Source organism: Muscardinus avellanarius (assembly GCF_963383645.1).
Source record: "Muscardinus avellanarius genome assembly, chromosome: 11".
Taxonomy (NCBI): domain Eukaryota; kingdom Metazoa; phylum Chordata; class Mammalia; order Rodentia; family Gliridae; genus Muscardinus; species Muscardinus avellanarius.
In genome coordinates this window covers 40,691,922-40,713,925 of record NC_137797.1, presented here as the reverse complement: position 1 = coordinate 40,713,925, position 22,004 = coordinate 40,691,922, and the positions used below count along the sequence as shown (strand labels likewise).

General features: G+C 35.2%; 1 protein-coding gene across 1 annotated transcript in view; it reads left to right on the top strand.

The window, feature by feature from the left end:
• ACSS3 (acyl-CoA synthetase short chain family member 3) overlaps positions 1–22,004 on the top strand; it is a gene marked incomplete at its 3' end in the record, with an annotated part of 180,470 nt that overhangs the window by 40,174 nt on the left and 118,292 nt on the right. Inside the window, exon 3 of the mRNA XM_080706415.1 lies at positions 18,022–18,210. Within this exon, the coding sequence (XP_080562541.1) occupies positions 18,022–18,210 (189 nt within the window). The remainder of the gene's footprint in view (positions 1–18,021; positions 18,211–22,004) is intronic.

Below are 22,004 nucleotides of genomic sequence, written 5' to 3'. Positions count from 1 at the left end.
TATATGAAAACAAATGTAAAAATCATTAGCAATCAGAGATGCATATTAAAACTACCCTGAGATTTCACCTAGCCTCAATTAGAATGACAATCATTAAAACATAATAATAAATGTTGGTGAGGATGTAAAGAAGTAGAAACTGATCAATTATTGGTATGATTGCAAATTAGTGCAACTGTTTTGGAAAACAATGTGGAAGATGGGAATAAACCTACCATATATCAAAAATAGAAGTTGGTCATATTTCCAAGTTAATTCTAATGTTTATCTGTAGAGAATTTTAAATTATTAAATTTAGCATTGTGGCCCAAGATTAATATTTCCTCCATTAATTTCTTAACACTTAAAAATCAGGAGATCTACATTCCAGGAAATATGTATATGTTTATTGTGTCTCTTCTCCAACTCTGTTCAAGGTAATAGATTATCAAATTAAGCCTCAGTGAAATAAAAAGTGTTTGTGTTTAAATGTGTATGTAAATACTGTATATAGTATTAATTTTAGATATTTCTGCATTGAATTTTCTCCTCCATTACTAATTTAACTTTGAATCTATCTCTGTGTATAGAGTTTTCTTTTTTATATTTCAACAGTTATGATTTTTATATTTATTTGCTAAATAAAAAGGTGATCCCTAAAGGGCTTTCAGAAAATGTCCATGAATATATGTATCTGAGGAAAATTGACAAAGCCCAGTGTGTGCTACATTTTTCTGATTTAATTAAAACTGAAAGTGCCTATTATCTCGACTAAAGGTAATTTTTGTAATACAATTATGGCAGTGGTTGTAATTATGAAGGTTTAATAATTTAGAGGAGAAAATTACTCTGAAACCAAAGGGTATGTCCTATGAAAAGTCCACTTCCAACCCCTGCCCGACAGGATAGTGTTCTCTTCAGAGTATCTTCTCAAAAATATGTCAGGAAAAATAATCTAATAATCCATTGTCATTAATATCAGTATTTCTTTTATCAGAGACCTAAGACAAACCCCAGAAGCACATGCAGAAATTCAGCCCAGTCAGTGGTTATCTGATCAAGGAGAAAAGATACAACAGTGCATTTGATAATTTTTTTTTTACCTTCTACTACCTATAAACAATAAAAGCTCTATTTACATTATAGTCAGCACCACTAAACAGTGTACACATAGCACTTGGTGTGTTCCCTCCATCCCATCCCAGCCCCTTCCCCTTCATTCCTTAATTGATTTTCTTAATACAATGCCTCTTTTTCTAGCATGGAACAGTAGATAGAATTCTATAGAATTTAATTTAGAAAGTGTTCCTAAAATCCCTTCATTTGTATGTTTATAAATCTTTTTAAATTTTTTTTATTGGTGCACTGTAGTCATACATCTTAATGGGGTACAAGATGGTAGAGGCATACTTGCAAATATCACTCATTTAGCCCTTCCCCAATTCCCACTCCATTCCCTCTCTCTCCCTACTTCTCATGTTTGGCTTAGTGATTGACTTTGATATGTTTGTTAATGTACATCATGCACATTAGGGAATTTCCCTCTTCCCCATTGCTCTTAGTTAAGTCACCTTATTTGTTCTTCTATGCTTTCTCCTTCCTTGTCTAGAGTTCCTCCTATGACCTTTTTTCTCCCTAGCTTCCACATATTAGGGCGAGCATCGATTTTTTACTTTTTGTGACTTACTAATCTCAATTAGCATGATGTGCTTCAGTTCCATCCATTTCCCTGAAAATGATGTATTTTGTTCTTTATGGCTGAGTAGAATTCCATTGTGTACATATAACATAGTTTTGTAATCCTCATCTGTTGATGGACATCTCCACTAGTTCCATAGCTTGTCAATTATTTCTCCAATAGAGAAGTAATATCTAGAATATTATCCGTTATCAAAACTAGAACTTTGTTCTGAACAACTTTTACAATTTAGTAAAATTTAAGTTAGATTCTCTGAGGATTCAATATAGGAAAAATAATTACTAGATCAACTTAATGAGTAATATAGGGAAAAATAAGCAAGAAAACAAATATTTACAATATCCTAGCTTACCTTTTCCATATTTAGAGCCATTTATTTTGAACTAAAATGATCTAAATATTATTTTTATCTCAATCAAAAATAGTAAAAATATAACCAATCTCCTTAAATTCTCTTAGCCAGATTTTCAGAGATTATATTGCCCAGGCAGTCTAGATTACTGTTTAAAGTAGATATTCACTTCTTTTTTATTTCCCACAGTACCCAAACCATTTCAGCACACTTTGAAGCCCACAACACTTTACATTTTACTAATGTATTGGCTCGTTTTTTTCCCTACTTATTACTGTACTTATGTGAACTCACCAGAGAAGAAACTCCTCTAGCTAGGGGAAATATTTAATTCATTTTTTAACTTGCACAGTAGATAATACAGGCCTCATGGAAAGTAGGATCATTTTATATACCTATTCTATGAATAGAACATTCAGTAACATTCATATACACGTAAAAAAAAATTCTCATCTTTGAGTAAGAGAAATAATTATTTCTAAAAATATCACTTGTCTTCACCATATTTATAATTTTTTACACTAGGCATTTTTATTTTTTAATAGGTTGAGTTTTTCTTTTTTAATGTCTTTTCTGACCTTGAAGTTTTGTGCTCTGCCTCATTTAAAACCCTGCTTATAAATTCACCTCATTATGCCATCTTGGAAACCTACAAATGTGGTCCATTGTTTTTATTCTGCTTAATGAATTTATTCTTATCTTTCATAGATATATTTATTTTATCTTCAGGTTGGCAAAACTCTGATCTTTTACAAAGTTTTTAGAACTTTTAGAATTCAACAAAATCAGTCAGACATTATTAAAATCTTAACTAATAGGCTGAGTATGGTATACAACTGTAATCCCATTGCTTGGTAGACTGAGACAAGATGATCGCAGGTTTAAGGCCAGCTTCATCAACTTAATTAGACACTCAGCAACTTAAGAACATTGTTTAAAAATAAAAATAAAATAGAAAATAAGACTCTGGGTGTATCTAGAAAGTAGAATGCCCCTGAGTCCAATCTCCAGTACCAAAATGTCTAATAATTTATATCATATTTCTCCATAAAATTCTCTGACATGTTGATTAAAGGCCAAACTGCTGAAACATTGATACTCAATGATACAGTGGCTTAAAATAAAACAAATAAAAACATTTTTATTATGATTCAGGTGCTGAGGTTTGATGTGGCATGACTCAATCATTAAACCTTATTGTACCTTGTCCTCAGCACCTGCCTGCATCATTGAAACTAAGCCAAAAGCACAGCACATGTGTCCCAACCCTTGGAAAAGTGAGGGAAGATGTAGGGGATGTGCTAACTTTTTAAGGCCCATACCCAAAAATATCATACATAGTTTCCCTGTACAGAATCCCATTTGACCATCAGCTGCAAGGAAAGCTGAGAATGGGTTGTGATGGACAATTTGAAGTTACAGCCACAAAGCCAGGCATGATGTATGCCTGTAATGTCATTACTTGGTAGTCTGAGACAAGAGGATTGCAGGTTTGAGGTTAGCCTCAGCAACTTAGCGTGACCGTATCTCAAAATCAAAAATAAAAATAAGGGTGGAAGGGTAGCTTAGAAATAGAGTGCCCCAGAGTTCAATCCCCAGTTAAGCACACACACACACACACACACACACACACACACACACACACACACTCTCACACACACACAAACACGGTACAGCCAAAAATACAATGCTCTTTGAGTTTATAAACTAAACATATTCCAGATCTTAATTATTAATGTCAAAAAATGAGTCCAGAGAAACAAAAATGAGCTACAAATGAAGTAACATAGTTGGCGTGTTAGAGATAAAGGAGGAAGGCATCCTTCAATGAGATGTTCCTCTGACATATATTGAAAGCTTATTGTGTAACGCTTATTGTACGAGGCAATGAAGTCATAAGGAAGAGTAAGACATGGTTTCTGCTTTCAGCGATTTCATGGTTTCCTTGGTGAGTAAAACATAAAAGCCATTGAATGGAGTGCGATAATGTAACAATAAGGCTTTGTGCATCTGTAGTATAGAGAAGGAACCAACCTGGCCCCAGCAGTTCTGAAAAGAATTCACTGTAGAAATGATGCATAAGCCGGGTCATGTAAGGAATACAAGTAGGAGGCCCATCTGTAGGGGCCCTTCCACAGGTGTGCCCCCAAGGCCTGCAGGAGATAATCCAAGAGGTGGATTTGATGTAGTTAATAATGAAGGCGTACGCCCTGGACACAAAACTGAGTGCCTTTGCCAGCCTAGGTTCCAGACCAACAAGATGAATTAAATGACAGAGAAAATAGAAAGGTTGTCAGAGACTGCAGAAGGGAGACTAGCAGTTGTTAAAGTTAAGAAGCAGCAAAACAAACCAAAAACACTATTTCCAAAAGTACAAGTGAAGAGACTTTGTAAGAATCATTCTTTCAGTTTCTGACCCTTAATACCTAAGAAATTATCAACTCGTTTGAACTGGCATACATTTCCTAATAGAAGATAATGTTGGCAAAAATTATTTGAAAGACACCAATTGGCTAAAGTGAGTGCCGCAAAGAGAGATATGAGGATAGAATCGTATTTTGAGCATAAGAAACAAAATACTTCATCTAAGTCTGTTTGAACTCAATAAAATATGCATCTATTGAAAATGATGATCTTAATTTTAATTTGTTTGGCAGTTTTATGCTTACATTTGTGTACTTTGTAGAGATGTATAATAGATAAAGGAAATAAATTTGAATAAATCAATGGAAGGTTGCATCAATAGAATTATTGTCAAGAACAGCGGTCTGGGGGAAATTGATTGTTTATTTTCTCATGCCATACTTGATTTTAAAGCATTTTGTCTCCATTACAAAGCTGAATGATGTTAACTTTATCACACATAGTTTTTATGGGAAATATGATACATTTATAAATATTTATGATGAATTCCTGGCATATGTGATGTGTGATGATCTGTGTTTGCTTTATTAGATACTAGTGTGTTCATTACATTTCCGGCTTTTTCTTCTTTTACATGTGTAGTTTTTTTTTTTTTCTTTTGGTTGAGTGATGTCAGTGTTATTGGAATGGACCCAAGTGCTGCAATGATGTCATGTCCTTGGACCATTCCTGGGGTGTTCTGCAAGTTCTCTGTGAGTCTTTCACATATATTGATTGACTTTCGGGATGTATTGACCAACAAAACTATGAAGGTTAACAGAAACATAGCTCATGCTGGGAAGTGTGGTTAGTATACCCAGAGTAGTTGTTATGTTTTAAGCTCTATCTATAGAGGTGCCCGGGGTGTTGGTTTTATTAGTGTCTTAATTAAATAATCAGCACAGAATTGGCCTAAACAATGCCGTTCCTGTTGACCTTCTTTACTTGTTTTATACTTGTTTCTCTTTAAAAGTAAAAAAATATAGCCGGGTGTGGTGGTGCATGCTTGTAATCCCTGCGCTTGGGAGGCTGAGACAGGAGGATCGCATAGGTTCAAAGCCAGCCTCAGCTACTTAGTGAGGCTCTCAGCAACTTAGTGAGACCCTGTTTCCAAATAAAATATAAAATAGATCTGGGAGTATAGTCCAGAGGTAGAAAGCCTCTGGGTTCCACCCCAGTAACACACACAAAAAAAGTAAACAATAATCAATTTACCAATATTTTTTCCCCAAAAGAGTGAGAAATATGCTTTATAAAGAAAAAACATCCTTACATGCTTTCTGGTATTTACCTAAGAATTTTTATTTTAATAAACAATTAAACCTAGGCCTTCAGATCCCCTCTTTGCAGTCATATACATATTTAAAGCCAGATCTGATTTACAAATAAGATAAAAACAAATCTGCACACCCAATCAATTGATAATAATTTGATATAGTGAATGAGATTGTTTTGCTGGAACTGACTGCAGCGTGCCTGTGTTGCTGTGGCTCTGGGGCTTTGAACTTGAGACATATTTCTTGTGATGCCTCAATCAAATTGGTAATTGACCCCACAGAGACTTTGATTATACAATGTACCATGATATCACCTGCCCTTCACTTAATATTCATGTGATTACATAAACATCACAAATTAACATGGCGAATTTACAGTGGAGCCCAGATAATCTGGAACAGTGTCATATCCATTTTTGTAAAATTGTCAGGAAAATGAAAATGCAAAACTTAAGAATTCTCATAGAGAATTCCTGGGCTCTGACATTTCTACTGACTCCTGTTTGAGAAATACTACATTAAAAAATTTATCTGGTCAAGAGAAACGGAATCTGGCTTTAATTAACAGCATGAGTTAATGTGACTTTTTAATATTCACCATTAGCCATTTATTTATTTATTTATTTATTTATTTATTTATTTATTTTGTGGTACTGGGGGTGAACCCAGAGGCTTTCTAACTCTGAGCTATACTCCCAGACCTATTTTATATTTTATTTGGAAACAGGGTCTCACTAAGTTGCTGAGAGCCTCACTAAGTAGCTGAGGCTGGCTTCAAACCTGTGCGATCCTCCTGTCTCAGCCTCCCAAGTGCAGGGATTACAAGCGTGCGCCACCACTCCTGGCCTCCATTAGCCATTTAATGCAGCATATATAGGAGCCACACAGTGATTGTCTTAAAATAATAACTTTATTTCACATTTTGCATGTTTATTATTATATAAACAAATGCTTAGGAGAGTTATTATTATCACATATTTTATGTTCATCAAAGGAACATAGCCGTTATCTAGAACCCTTATATAACCTTATACTTAATTGAATAATCTTTATCAATAGATTATAGTAAATTTTGTATGTTTTAAAAAATTTAGAAAAGATTATATATTAGTCTCATTCTGCTAAATTTTTCAGATTATTTGTATAAAGGTATGTGAATAACTTTATTCCTAAAAAGTGACTTTTAATAGTTGAATTTTCTGTTTCATTTTAGTCCAAATGAGTTATAGTTTCAAAATTGTTATAAAATTGATTAAGAATATGAACTATTCCTTATTAATTTTATTATTATTAATTGCTTGGTGGTAGTGGTGATGGAACCCAAAGGCATTCTACCTCTTAGATATACCCCCAACTCTTATTTTTTATTTTTGTTTTGAAACGGGGTCTCATTATGTTACAGAGAGTCTCACTAAGTTGCTGATGCTGGTTTTGAACTTGCAGTCCTCCTGTCTCAGCCTTCCAAGTACTGGGATTATAGGCATGGGCCACTATCCCTGGAAGCAATTCTAAGTTGCTGAGGCTGGTCTTAAACTTGTGATCCTCCTGTCTCAGCTACCTAAGTACTGGGATCATAAGTGTGTGCCACCACCCATGGCTCTTCCACCAAGTCTAGATCAAAATATTTTATTATGAAAAGAAACATTTGCTAGGCGTGGTGGCGCACACTTTTAATCCCAGCATTTGGGAGGCTGAGAAAGAAGGGTTGCGGTTCCTGGACAGCCTCAGCTACTACTTAGTGAGGCCCTTTGCAACTCAGTGAGACCCTGTTTAAAAATAAAGAACAAATTAGAATAAAAAATTGAGCTGGGGGTATATCTTGGAGGTAGAATGCCCCTGGGTTCCATCCTCAGCACCCCCCCACCCCAAAAGAAACATTTTAGAAAACATATAGAAAGTAATTTACACTGGATTGTGCTATAGCTAAAAATTTCATTTGTGAACTCTGTAATTGGAACTTGTATGTTATTTCTTTGTATGTTTATAAATGATTCTTTTCTGAGTGGTTTGGGGTTCAATCTAGCCACTAAATTGTGTAATCTGTACCATAGCTGAAATTAGATGTGTTAACTGAAAAATAATAAAATCAATGTTCTTTCAGTACTCATAAGGAAGAAAATAAAATTAGTACAAATTTTAAATTTTTGGGAATGTTGATTATAAAGAAACACATATTCAACTATATTGATTTACTGGGATAAATTCAGTGATACAGTGAATGGAAGAAAGAAAAGGGGCATTAGACACAATACTAATTGAAATCCTATAATTTTAAAAGGTTCTGATGGTGTGTACTTACTACATAAGGCTTCCCTTTGTCTTTCCCTTTCTGTGACCCTGGTTTGGTTCTTCAGATTAACTGTGCAGCCCCTCTCTTGTAAATATGGTTAGTTCTCTTGTACCTTGTGAATCCATCTCAGTTTCATGGCAAAACTCTAGACCTGGGTCAATTCAATTCTTTACCATCTTCCTTCCCACATTCAATATGTTGAATTCTATTGGAGCAAAATCACATATTTACAAATATGGGATTACAACAAATCCATGGTCCAATATCCATTAAGGCCCCAATGTGGTATTTAAATTATTTTCTTAGCTTTCTCTAATAAGTTTCTCTTGTCCTCCAAAAGCTATTAAACTTTTGCTTCAAGTTTAAGAGGAAATATTGATCCAAACTGAGAAACCATGATGAATACTTTCCAACATCTGACCTACAAAATGACCCGTATTCATATTTATTGTTTTTTTCTTTTACAAATGAAAGTAAGTTCTTTAAAAAAAAAAACCATGAAATCAGTCTTGCAAATATTTTTAGAGCTCTTGTTCTGTTAGCTCTTTGTATACCTGAATAATTGCTGGTTTTTTTTCTCTTAAAACCATGCTTATTGCTCAGTTGGGTGACTATAGATAATTATACTGTATTATATATCTCAAAAAAACTACAAGAAGGGTTTTCAATGTTTTCACCATAAATAAATGACAAATGTTTTGAGGAGATTGATGAGATTACCTGATTTAAACATTTCAAAATGTATACATGGGTAGAAATATCACATGCTACCCTGTAAATATGCATAATTTTTAAGTTTTAATGTCACCCCAAATAAACATTTAATTTAAATTTAAAACCAAAGAAATGCATGCTTAAGTATTTCTGGTACTGGCTTTCTGTCTATTTTCCTTCACTGATTAACTTTGAAATAATTGTATATGCCTTCTCCTACTTTCTTATACATACTTCTCCAGAACCCTGTAAAATATGCTATTGCTGGTTTTTGCCACACATGTGATGATTACTTCCAGTGACCACACTGGCTCTTCCCAATGTGTATCATCAGCCCACATCTTTCCCCAGATGTTCAGATCATGTACAGGATTGCAGAGAAGTCTACACTTGATTGTTCTTCTACTACTCAGATTTATACTTGTCCATATTCACTTTTTTCTCCTATAGTTTCTAGCTCTGTGATTTGCATTGTTTGCCAAGCAGTCACTAAAAACAAAACCTGGATCCATTCCTCTGTGTGTGTGTGTGTGTGTGTGTGTGGTACTAGGGATTGAACCCAGGGGCATTCTACCTCTGAGCTGTACCCTCAGACCTATATTTTTTTATTTTTTATTTCGAAACAGGATCTCACGAAGTTGCAGACAGCCTCACCAAATAGCTGAGGTTGTCCTCGAACTGCAATCCTGTCTCATCCTCTGAAGTACTTGGATTACAAGTGTGTGCCACCATGCCCATCTTGGTCCCATTTTTAAACTTCCCTTCCTCCAAATTTTCTATACACATCAATCGCCATTTCCCATTAATTCCCATTCATTGAAATATTTCTCATGTCAATTTATTAATCTTTATCCCCACTGTCATAACCCTAATTCATGCAATATTCATTACATTTTTAAAATATAGAAAGCTCCTATTTCCAAGGAGGACAATTTATCCTTTTTTCAGTGATTACACATTATGTATGGTTTTAATATACATGTATCCTGCAAAAGTCCATGTGTTAAAGGCTTGATCCCCAGGTTAGTATAGTGGGAGTGGAGACCTTTGGGAGGTGACACCAAGGGACCAATATTTGATCATTGAAGGTGGCACTTGAAAGATATTGTGAGGCCCTGGCATCTTCCTGTCTCTCTTTTTGCTACCTAGCTAGAGTTGCAAATGTTTTGCATACCATGTGTCCTAACCATGATGTACTACCCTGGCCAGAGACCCAAAGTCGAGGAGCTATTTGATTTTGAAGTGTAAACTCCAGAACCCAAAGCTAAAACAAACCTTTTCTCTTTTTAATTTAAAATGAAGCTGACGCCGGGCATGGTGGCGCACGCTTGTAATCCCCACACTTGGGAGGCGGAGACAGGAGGATGGCTCAGGTTCCAAGCCAGCCTCGCTGGCTTAAGAGACCCTGTTTCCAAATAAAAATATAAAAATAGGTCTAGGAGTGTAGCCCGGATGTAGAAGGGCTTCCAGGAACCCTAGTACCACCAAAATAAATAAATAAATAAATAAATAAATAAATAAATAAATAAAATGAAGCTGACTAATGCACCATTGTTGTTGGGACAAGCCTAAACTCTATGGGCTTTAATAAGTCTCTATGGTATATCTGATACTGATTCTCTTCCTAAATTTCAAGCCCATCCCATAATCCTCCTTGTGCTGAATTTTTGTCAAGTCCACTCTGAACTGCCTTTATTTTCTCAGCCAAATGACTTTGGGCAGAAACTAAATGAATAAAAGCAAGAGAAAGTCATAGCTGTCTAATAATTAATACCTAGAATGGTAAGATATTAAAATTGTAAAAAAAAGGAGGAAACCCACTAATATTTCTTTATCTATATACTTTCTTTTTTTGGTTACTTTCAGTGTAGTTATGGTATGTATTAATGATAGGATTCAGTTACACTTTCCATTTTTTTAGACCTTGAAATTTTCCATGATGAAAGATTATTTTTCCTGTCAACAATGGCCTACCATGTACAAGCTGTTTTAAAATTTACAAGGTGTTCTTTTCAAGGTATGATAAGTTCTGTTGATATCCCTGTATATTTCAATATATGAATATTAAAGAAATGGAAGCTTTATTAATTTTCAAGACTATGAGCACATATGCATAAAGAAATATAGGATTGAACTAATTTTCTGTGAAATATAGTCTGAAAATCACATTAGTCTTGAAAGCACAGAGATTATTGAAATTGCAGTTATTTCAAGCTTGAACTAAATGAATTAAATAATTCTTCATTTCACTTTTCTTGCAAGTACATAGACTAAAATTGGCTAAATATTGATTGAAACCACATATAAAAAATGAAAATGAGAAAAATAATTATACTAAGTAATGGAATTTACTCTTTCATTAGGAGAAAATTATTTAGGAAGAAGAAATGTGCTAGCAAATGTTTTCTAGACCACTATCAAAAAATTGTTTTCAATGTAGGATAATATTTTCTAATTTTTCTTCCAAAATTTAATAGAATGTCATTCTTAAGCATAAAATATATATTTCTCTCTATTTCAGATAAGTAATGCTACTCTTGAAGATAAATGGTATGGCTTTATCTTTTGAAAAAAGATTTTTCATCTTTTAATAATGTGACCTCTACTGTCTTCCTATTAGGAGGCCTATCTCACAACTAAATTGACTTAGTACTTGAACATATCGATTTAAGTGAAAACTATTTCAATGTTGTATCTAATAAATTGTCTCTGTCTTTAAAAACTGCTTTCCTGGAGGGTCTTATATGAAAATAATACATATCTGAAAGATTCTTTCTTAAAAACAATAGGTTTGATATCATTTCAGGTATGGAATAATCAATTGATTATTTCATAGATACTTACCTTGATGTATTTTCGGCACATGGCCAAAAGAAAAAAAAATGTTGAAGTTAACGTTTTATCTTTCTGATGATTCTATATATGTATACAATTAAAACCAACAAAAATGAATGTGTGCATGAATTCATAATTAACATATATTTAAAAGTAAAATGCAGGTATTTGAAATATCTTCCTATGGTAAATTCTACATATTCTCAAAAGCAGGTCACTTATTTCATCAAGCTATTTTGTCAGATATCATTGCTGTTTTTTAAATTAGTTATATTTTTTGACAACAATTAGGCCATGGTTTGCAAGGTAATTTATTGAAAATATTCCTTCCCTTGTCGTTTCTTTCATATAATTTCTCTTGACATGGCCCTCATTTGCCCACAATTTCTTTTTACTACAATTTGGATGCCCTGTCTTTTTCACATAAGCATGAGTTTCTTTAGATGAGTATACTTGCTATTTGCGAAGCAAATATGAATTCACTCTATAGAACATGGCCTTTAGTCAAGTTTGACTAATTATGTTTGTGCCCTACGCATTTGGTTATGAAATTATACTAACTTGCAGACTGCTTTGGAATGAAGATTTTCTAGAATGAATACATAAAAAATTTATTAATTTCTTTCACATTATTTATGCCAATGTATTTTTTATTTTATAACTTTAAAATTGAAAGTTTTTACAAGTATCTAATACAATATATAATATAAATGTCATATCCAAGGCAAATATGTGTATACCACCTATATCAATTCCTCTTGTTTAATTTTCTTACTTTGTCATTATTACACATTTATGTGATATTCTTTTCCCAGACTCCAAATTTCTTTGATTTTCAGACTAACCATATATTTCTTATTTTTCTATCTATGGACTTGGCCTCAGTATAGGACACTTTGCAGATATTATACAAATTGAATCAATGACTGAAATTTTGCATAATGAAATGGCTTTATATTAGTACCAAAATAGTGATTGATTAAAAAATTCCCAGTAGGAAAAATCAAACAGCTTTGTAACTAAGTCAGTATGTACATTCCCTTTCTTTCCTCAGGGCCCCTTCACATCACAGTCATCCTCATGCTAGAGGAGTAATGATCCATGCTGGTGCCTGGTTCCCTTAATGTCACGTTGAAAATAAGTCTGCTGGGCGTGGTGGCACATGCTTGTAATCCCCGCGCTTGGGAGGCTGAGACAGGAGGATCGCACAGGTTCGAAGCCAGCCTCAGCTACTTAGTGAGGCTCTCAGCAACTGAGTGAGACCCTGTTTCCAAATAAAATATAAAATAGGGCTGGGAGTAGCCCGGAGGTAGAAAGCCTCTGGGTTCCACCCCAGTACCACAAAAAAGAAAGTAAGTCTTCATGGCCTGTGCATAACATAAATCTATCAATTTGTTGCTACATTAAGACATAATTTTAAGAAGATGCAAAAATGAATTTGGATTGGGTGAATGGTCCATGATTTAAAGTTCTCTTCCATCAAAAAACCATAAATTAAATTATGTCCTTCTGGATAATAGGAATTACAAGTCTACAATCAGATATCCATAGTAGGATAAGAATATATCATTAGATAAAATAATTTGTTTTTCTTCTCTTTGATAGCTTTTCATCTGAAGTTGATAAAATCTTCAGAATCCTGAACCCTGACATAGCACTATTCTTTTGCACTGAAATTTCAGTAGTGTTTTACTTGAATGATCATGAAATCTTAGGCGACTAGGATTTTTAGATTTTTCCTCCTTATTGCTTACTGTGGCCTATACTATCCTATCTTAAAAATAATCTCTTTTGCATCTGAATCAAACACTGTTACAGTTTGAGACTGGATGTCCCCTAAGACTTATTTGTTGAAGATTTGGTTTCCAGCTGACTGCCCTATGGGGAGGTGGTAAAATATTTAGGATGTGGGACTACTTGGAGAAAGCAGGTCATTGGGGGTGTGTCTTTGAATGGTATATTTTTATCTTTGGCCTCTCTTCCTCTACCTCCTTCACTCCCTCCCTCCCCTCTCTTCTTTCTGGCCATGATGAGATCAGCTTGGATCTACCACATAATCTCTTCCATGATGTTTGCTTTCAATGTGGCCCAGACATAACAGAACCAATGGATCATGAACTAAACCCTCAGAATCCATGAGCCATAATCAATTCTTCCTCCTTTCAATTATTTATCTCAGGCATTTTGTCACAGTAAAGACAAGCTGATAAAAGCACAACTACGAGGTGTTCTATTCTTGAGCTCTCATATTAACCACTTCTAAATTTAACATTAAAAAAGATGTTTTAAAATTAATTATTCTTAGTTAATTTCACATTAAGTCAATGTCTATATACTTTTCTTTGTATAAACTAATATTTTTGCTTTTCCTAACTATTTATTAGGTATTGCCATAAATTTTTTTCTGTAAGTTTTCTCACATAAATTATCTCTGTAGATACTGTCTATCTAAGTTTACAAGTTATGATGGAAAATTTTATCATAATGAAATTTAGCACTGGAAACTACTGAAGAAAAATCTCTATATTGATCATGTAAAACCTTTGCTTTTAGACCAACTCTTTTGTAGTTATGATGATAGAGAATGTTGAGGAACAGCAGCAAATAAGCAAGGCCAAGTGGACTCCATCTAGTGGCCACAGAGAACTGGTGCAGTCTAATTTGCTTGAAAGTTAACAGGACAATAGTTGCCTACTCAGAGGCCTACAGCAGCCAAGCAGATAAGATAAATGGGAGAAGTGAATGGGTGAGAGAAAAATAAACTGTTGCTATATATTAAACTTTCTCTATAGTTATAGTACTATGGTGAAAGTATAAAACATAAGTATGTAGGAAGTAGGAGAATATTTGAACCTAAGATTGGAAAGAAAATATAAGCTCCCCAGGTTAAATGCTTCCAAGAACAGTGAGTCCTATTGTATACTTCTCAGCTCATTATCAGTTTCAAGATTAATTGGTTACTCAAGAACACAGGTCTGGTTGCTAGACCTTTCAGTTTTTCCTCCTCCTCCTCCTCCTCCTCCTCCTCCTCCTCCTCCTCCTCCTCCTCCTCCTTCTCCTCCTCCTTCTTCTTTTGGTGGTACTGGGGTTCCTGGAAGCCCTTCTATCTCTGGGCTACACTCCCAGACCTATTTTATATTTTTAAATTTCGAAACAGGGTCTCTTAAGCCAGCAATGCTGGCTTCGAACCTGCGTGATCCTCCTGTCTCTGCCTCCCAAGCGCGAGGATTACAAGCATGGGCCACCATGCCGGGTGCAACCTTTCAGTTTTTCAAGATAACCTGGTAATCTAGATTTGTATATGACCTTACTCCATTTCCTATTACTATTACAAAATACCCGAGATTTGGTACTTTATACAGAAAAAAGACTTATTTAGCCCACATTTTTGAGGTTCACGAACATGGCTTTAGTATGCTTGGCTCTGCTGAGCACCTTCTTGCTATATCATAGCATAGTAGATGGCTTAGTGGAAAAGTGTGTGTGAGAAGAAGAGATCTCTTGGTGAGACAAGAAGCCAGAGAGACTCAGAAGTCATGCTCTGTCTTTTTGTAACAACCAGCTCTTGCAGAAACTAAGTGGGTTTCCCTTTAAAATTATATCAATCTCTTCCAAGGGTGATTCCTGTAGAAAGTGATTGTCTCTTACTGGACTCCCCCCATCTCGAGAGTTCTACCAGTCCTCCATCGCTCTACTTTCCAAGCTTCCAGCAGATGAACTTTGAAAGACACCCTCAAATCATATCCAAATGATAGCATATATGAAACCTACTAAGTTTAATATGTTGGATCATTTCATTGTTTTTAACTATGTGTGATTAAGTCTTGGGACTACACTTGGCTTATGACCTGCTGATTTGAAATTTAAATTTTTATATTTATTTATATTTATATTTCTTAAGTATTTATTTTTTTAATCTCATTTCTTTCAGAGGATAGAAATATTGTCAAGTAAGAGTGGGACATATGGTTACTGTGTCATTGCTAGATTGGTTCTTGGTTGAGGATTATTTTCATTCAACAACGGGCACCATTTACGATGTTGAAGATACAGCTGTGAAAAAGCAAACTCTTTTTCCTTGGTCTTGTTCAGAACTTTATCTTAAATGGGATACTTAGCAGTACCATCCCTGAACATCGCCACTTCTTACAGGATTGCACACTGAAATGTTTCACTGTAATTTCCCAGCATTTATCTTGGTTCTTGAGCTGCAGGTAGAATGTAAGTTCATGGTTTCTATTACTTTGGTGTATTTTTCTTGTAACTTTCTGCTGGATATTTTTGGAGTTCTTAAAACATAGTGCTCAAATTGGGAGTTTGCAGTATAGGGAAGAATAAAATACTGAGATGGCTTTTTGCCTTCTTTCACTAGAGCTCTTAACCTGGATCACATCTTTCTCTATCAACACAGAGGAAGCAAATAAAGAGGGAGAAAGGAAAAAATGATTAGGATTCAGAATTCTTTGAACTTCAGAAATTGGGAGAAGTGGAGTGAAATGAAAGGAATTGCAAATAATCATGTGGTCTAATTCCTTCTCTCAAACTTCCTCTGGTCATTATGTTGCAGAATCCCATTCAAAGCCAAAGCAAGTCACCCACTGGGCCTCTACAGGGCCCTTAGCTCTCCCACCTGGTCACAACTGCCTTCTCACTTGCTCCTGCCAAAGCCTCGGGTGTCCTTGCTGTTCCTGCATTGCATCTCATGTAATATCACTTCTTCTTTAAGCTTTGTCCTCTTCTTTCCACTGCTTTAAGAGTATATTCACAGATGTCTTATTTACAGTCTTCTGCATGTCTTTGCTAAAAAGTCACTTTCTTTGAATTCTCTTTTGATAATCAATGATATCTACCGCCTTTCTCTGCACCTCAACCCCTTTTAATCTGCTCTACTCTACTTTCTCATAGCTTATCATATATAATACATTTATTATGCTTATCATTTAATGTTAAGTATTCCTTCTGCTAAAATACAAGCACCTGGAAGGGGGACATCTTTGTCTTGTTTTATTAACTGATTTGAAATATCAATGGTGCCAAGAGAAAGAAAGCTTCTCCCATGCAAGGCAATTTGGTTTTACGTGGAAGAATATTTTTCTAAGTGAAAGAATATTGGACTACTTAGGTCTGGGCATACTTCCCATAGTCTGCTGTAACTGCCTGAGGAAAGGTTTCTTGCAACAAATTATATTATGTCTAGGCTTATGATGTATTTTGCCTTTATTACTAGAGATTGCAAAAACACACATTAGGAGGAAGGAGACATTTGTATGGTTGATACCAAAAACACATGTTAAAAGGAAAAATATGTTTTTGTGTTTGTTCCAAAAATAATTGGCTTTAGGCCATAGCACAAAGAAGATGAGACCAGTAATCCTGGAAACATTATTTACTACTTCTCTGATCGTAGGTTAGCTATTTATTAGCTGTAAGCCTCAACTACTTTATCTTATAAAGAGGAATAACAATATATTATTATGCTTTATTTGCCTTATAAATGTATATCAATATTTTCTTTTGTTCTTTTAAAAATGTTTTCTTAATATCTACTTGTTTCTTTCAACAGGTAAGCCAACATATATCTAAATTTGTAATTATTATTATTATTTTTGGTAGTACTAGGGTTCCTGGAAACCCTTCTACCTTTGGGCTACACTTCCAGACCTATTTTATATTTTCTTTTATTTGGAAGTGGTCTCTTAAGCCAGTGAGGCTGGCTTTGAACCTGTGTGATCCTCCTGTCTCTACCTCCCAAGCGCAGGGATTACAAGCATGCGCCACCATGCCCGGCGTAAATTTTTAATTATTTTACCTTTTCTTTTTATTGGACACATTTACCTTATTAAAATATAAACTGTAAGTCTGTATTATTTTTCAGTATTATGTCTCCAATTCTAGACATTATGCCTGACATATAATAGTTGTTGAATTTCGTAAGATGAATGATTAAACATATGTAAGCTAAGGTGCTTATGTAACATAATAAGAATAAGAACAATAACAACAACAACAACTTGGTTATTGTCAATTATAGTAATTATAATACAGATATTTGGTGTTATCCTTACCATCTAAACTGTTACCATCATCATCAAATATATATTTTTTCATCTCTTTAATCTATTAACAAGGGGTGATTACCTTCTAGTGTTTCTGCCTTGCCTTTTAAGTTTAGCAAAATAGCCAGGCATGGTTGCACATCACTGCAATCTCAGTACTATGGAGGCTGAGACAGGAGTATTGCAGGTTCATGGCCAGCCTCAGCAACTTACTGAGGACCTCTGCAATGTAGTAAGACTGTTTTAAAATAAAATAAAATAAAGGCTGGGGGTGAAGCTTGCAGTTAGGATGCCCCTGATTTCAATTATCTGTAACACACACACACACACACACACACACACACACACACACACACACAGTTTAGAGAAATAATGTAGAAAAATGGAGCTTTGCTGATCTGTTGATTTGCTAACAGGTCTCTAAGCTGGCTGGTGTTTTGGCCAAGCATGGCATCAACAAAGGTGACACTGTGGTCATCTATATGCCCATGATCCCACAAGCAATCTACACCATGCTGGCATGCGCAAGAATAGGAGCCATCCATAGTCTCATCTTTGGGGGATTCGCATCCAAAGAATTAAGCAGCCGTATCGACCATGCAAAGGTAAGTGCTGTCCTCGGGGAAATAGCATTGTAGCTACCTGTAGTAGAGCCCTAGTTCCTGTGGATGAATCCTCCAAGAATGATCTTATAATTTTGATCCTCCTTTCAAACAGAGTATTTAAAATTTATTTTTCATTGCCGTGTACTTGTTAATCAAACATTTTTTTAATTCATGTATAAAATAAGACATATGACTTTCAAGTTATCTTGTCATATACGGAGGTATGTAATACACACAAGAAAAATAAGTGATTTTCAATCAACATATATTTACTAAGTTCCCTCTATGTGCTTGGCACTGTCTTTGAAAATAAATAATAAATCATAGCTATCAAAGAGATGAACCCATAATGAACTGTAAATTCAATGTATTCCCAGGAATGGGGTACAACCCAGTTGTTAAGAATAGGTGTTTGGGAGCCAGGGGTGATTGCATACACTTGTAATCCCAGCATTGGGAGGCTAAGACAAGAAGATCGTGATTTGTGGACGGCCTTAGCTACTTAGTGAGGCCTTTTGCAACTCAGTAAGACCCTGTTTCAAAATAAAGAATAAAAACTAAGGCTGGGGGTTGTAGCGTGGAGGTAGAAGGCCCCTGGGTTCCATCCCCTGTACCACAAAAATAAAATAAAATAAAAAAGAGAATAGGTGTTTGGGAAGTGTAGGGGGTCGTAGGTTTGAATGGGGTACTAGGATAACAAATTCTCTAACTCTTGTGAAATATTGAGATATTGAACTTAAGACTTAACATGATATCTAGCATACAAAAATTATCTAAGTATACTATTGTTATTCTATAATTTTAGCAGGGGTCAGCAGACACTTTTCTGGAAGTGACCACATAATAAATATTTAAGACATTGTGTATTACCTTATCTCTGTTCAATCAATCAACTCTCCTATTATAGCACAAACGTAGACTGAAACCATGCACAAGCAAATAGGCATGTCTGCATTCAAAGAAAGCTACAGAAATAGTTTCAGACCCTTACTTAGAGGAAGGAGCATTTTTGTTTGATTTGGGTAGCTGAAGAGAGCTCTGTGAAAAAGGAGGGATTTAAGTTTGATCCTGGTTAAGATTCATCTGTGTGAGGAGAATAACCTACTGGCATCCAACAGCAGAGTCAAGAATATGAATCACATAGTAGTGGGAGAAAGGGTACAGGTCATTTGGGAAGATAGCCAGTAGATTGGTGTGACAGAGAAAGGAGAGAAGGTGAGCTTGCACAGGCTGATTTTGTCTGGACCAAAATCAAACCATTGCAAGACTGTGAGCAGGTGAGTGTCATGTTTCAGACAAGGTTAAGAAGAAGCAAGCCTTGCAGTGTGATTCGAGTGAAAGAGAAGTTGGAGGCCAGAGGAAGGACCGTCAGCAAGTGTTATGGAGAAATGGGAAATATGAAGAAGAAAATGGCAGTGGGAAGATTGAGCAGAGAAGGTCATTAAAGGAGTTAAGAGATGACTGACCTTTAGAGTTTTGCCAGCCCAAGATGAGACACTAACAAGGCAGGAAATTAGTATATATGGAGGGTCCCCTGAGCTCTAGACCCAGATTTGGACTTTGACTATCTTACTTCACCCAGCAATAGGTCAGATATTAGAACTACAAAGTTGCTTTGTGGATTAACTTCCCAACACTTTTTTCTTCCTTTTTCTTTTTTAAACATGTTGAAGTAGTGCTTAAGAAAGAAATTTGGAGAGATTATTAATCAGACCTGCAAATCGTGGGACATTGGAAATGTCTCTGAGGAAGCCAGAGACTCCATTATTTTAGTTGCATACATTCTAAATATCATTGAGACAAAGGTATTGGATATATTGGGTTTTTTTTTTTTTACAATTTTTTACAAGATTTCAGGAAATTTAAATATATAGGAAAATAAAGATTAAATTTAAATGTATGTTCTGCCACTGGAGTTTTTATTCACACACACACACACACACACACACACACACACACACACACACTCCTGTAGGCAAGGCTATTAGAAAGGTCAAATTTAAGGAGAGAAGATGGATATAGAGATGTATAGCTCAGATATTTAGATAAAATTAATATTTGAAATCCATAGTTTTTATGTTCTGATTTTCAAACAAATAGATTAAAGAAAACATTTTAAGAGAGAAAGATGGAAAGGACATACTATAACAAGTCAGACTCAATAAAATATGTAATTAAATGTTGTTAATGTAAATATAAAAGGTTTTTTCAGATAGTATAATTTTGACTTTATTAAATTATTCAAGTTCTGATATATATTCAACATATATTTTTAGTTTGATATACCACTTACTTTCCTTTATGCAGTATTCTGACCTTAGGAAGTATTATCTAGAGCTATTTTTCAAGTATTACAGATATTAAACTATGAATTATATTCAAATATCTACCTTTAAAAATATACCCAAGGAAAACAAGACTTATTTTTATTTCCTTTCACTCTATCTCCTTGTGTTCCTTTGAAGAGTCAGCATGATTTAGTGGGAAGAATTAGGTTCTGCAATCAGACAGAACTGGCCCTCTTTCTGCTCCAATGTAACCTGGGGCAAAGCTATGCAACTGCACTGAGCCTCGCTCTATGAATATTAAATGATATTGAAGAAGCAAAGGGTACTCGATCTATATGCATATGTTTGGAATAGTATAAACTTCCCCTAGATGAAATGTATTGTGACCAGAAATCAGAATCCAAGAGTAGATGCAGTATTGTGGACTGATTACGTGTCTCTTGAATCATTTATTATATGTCTTCTTAGCTTTGGATTTTTTGGTCAAGAAACAATACAGTTGAAAGAATAAAGATGTGTTTGCTGCTGCAAATTAATGAGAATATTGGTTCAGCTCTACAATTTGTTTTTATGAATATGTCTCTGTGTTACTGAAGATTGAACCTAGAGGTGTTCTACCTTTGAGCTACACTGCTAGCCCTTTTTATTTTGAAATAGAGTTTCACTACGTTTCCGAGGGCCTTGCTAAATTGCTGAAGCTGGCCTCAAACCTGCACTCCTCCTATTTCAGCCTCTCAAGTCCTGAGATTGCAGGTATTTGCCACCATGCCTGGCTCAATTCCACAACTTTTGTTGAGAGCTTACAGTATGGAGGCACTGAACTAGGTACGGGAGATACAATGATAAATGACATCTAAGTTGGGCCTTGGAGAGATCACTATGCATTTATGGGTTTGAAAGACATATTGACTATAGTTGTATTTCTGAAGCATGCCCAGCATGGAACAAGAATGACTCACTGCAACTGCAGCCCTTCCAGGGACACCTGGGACTACACCTGTATGTATGTCTTGAAGGAGTAGTGGGTTGTCAGGTACAGAAGAATTTTGAGTGTAACTTAATGATGAGGTCATGTCCAGGCTTTGTGGGATTTGAAAGTAAAATCTTGCTGGGCGTGGTGGCGCACGCTTGTAATCCCCGTGCTTGGGAGGCAGAAACAGGAGGATCGCACAGGTTCTCAGCCAGCCGGGTGCGCTGGCTTAGGAGACCCTGTTTCCAAATAAAATAAAAAATGTAAAAATAGGTCTGGGAGTGTAGCCCGGAGGTAGAAGGGCTTCCAGGAACCCCAGTACCACCAAAAAAAAAAAAAAAAAAAAAAAAAAGTAAAATCTTTTGGGAGTCCTTTATAAAAAATAAAATTACAAATGTAATATTCTGTGACCTTGAAAGTGCATTTATTTATTTATTTATTCATTTATTGTGGTGCTAGGGATGGAAAACAGGGGCTTTCTACCTCTGAGCTACAGCCCCAGCCTATTTTTTACTCTTTATTTTGAAACAGGGTCT